Genomic DNA, 1316 nt, shown 5'->3' on the forward strand with positions numbered 1-1316 from the left:
CACAGTGGGTACTGCACTACTTATCTCACAGGTCAGGTTGGTAGGTGCCTGGTCTCTAGCTCTGCCTTTCACTCAGAGGCTCCGTGCAGTAGGACAGGCATAGTGGTCAATCAGTACATGGCCTGCGGTGACATCATCATATACAAGGTGAAGTCAGGATGATGGTGGTAGCCATACCAGAACGTATGACCGGACAAAGGTGTGGGTCTGACCAACTCTGGGACTTGGCAGAGGTGACCAAAGGTGTGATCGTTGAAGATGGGAAAGCTCCAGGAATGGGGTCTGACACAATTAAAAATGGGGACCACTTGTTCTAGGATGACCGATCGGGTGGTGGTGACTCCCATTCAGACAGTGACGAAAGCGGAAAAGGGTGCAGTAAAGCTGACGCCGGTACAAGTAGCAAGTCTTCCTCCAGTTGCCAGAGATGTAAAAAAGGCAAAGGGGCTGAACAAATTGCACCCTCTGAGAAGATAAAAAGGAAACAGGGACAGGTGCCAACAAAGTTGACGTCCTTGATAAAGAGATAACTTTACAACTGACAAAACCCAGCACTGAGGTAGTCGAGGATGTGGGAAACAAAACTGACCCAGAGTGGTGGTAGGGTACCAACAGTTGAAATCGCAGTTGAAGAACCACTCCATGACATAATAGAGAGCCTGAAGGAGAATTTGACTGCTGTCACCCGACAACTAGAGGAGGTCTGTCAACAGTTGGCAAATGAGAGGGTGAAGGTGTTGAGTATGGAAACCACCAACTCCGCACAGTTGAATCAGGCATGTCACCTGGAGTCTGAGCTCTCAGTAGTCAAAGCTCAGGTTGGCAAGAAGGAAGCGCAATACGAGAACTCTGAGGAAAACCTGGCATTGGAGTCTAGGAACAAGAACAGTGATGCTTTAAAGATGCTCAAAGGGGCTATAAAAGAGCATGTCGAACCGGAAAAGGCCCTGAGACAAGCAGCTGAGCACAGGGTGGATGAGCTGGAGAAGGAAGTCTCTGAGGTCAGTGGTCACCTGTCAACATGGCAAAGTGTGAATAAGGCCTTAAGGTAAGATATATAAGTCCTCAGAGAAGCATTAAGAGATCTTCTGCAAGAGGAGAAGATAGCAGTGCCAGAGTGGTAACAAGGTGAAGCTGTCAATGCCCATTCTGGCCAGGGGTCTGGAAGACTGTAAAGCCGGAAGAGTCCTGGGAAAGTGATGCAGGAGATTGTGAATAGATTCAGTGTGAAGAGAGTGAGGATTCCGGCTGACGACGAGACCCAGGTCATGGGTGAAGTTGGGATGTTTCCATTCCTTTTTGTCGGATCCATGGAG

At 48.9% G+C, this 1316-nt stretch overlaps 1 protein-coding gene across 1 annotated transcript; it reads left to right on the forward strand.

Annotated features, from left to right (window-relative positions):
• The first annotated feature begins 569 nt into the window (after positions 1–569).
• LOC138671268 (uncharacterized protein aq_1476-like) lies at positions 570–1052 on the forward strand. Its single transcript, XM_069759353.1, has one exon. The coding sequence runs from the start codon at positions 570–572 to the stop codon at positions 1050–1052; it is 483 nt and encodes a 160-aa protein (XP_069615454.1).
• The last annotated feature ends 264 nt before the right edge of the window (positions 1053–1316 follow it).

The sequence above is a fragment of the Ranitomeya imitator genome, chromosome 1 (assembly GCF_032444005.1).
Source record: "Ranitomeya imitator isolate aRanImi1 chromosome 1, aRanImi1.pri, whole genome shotgun sequence".
Taxonomy (NCBI): domain Eukaryota; kingdom Metazoa; phylum Chordata; class Amphibia; order Anura; family Dendrobatidae; genus Ranitomeya; species Ranitomeya imitator.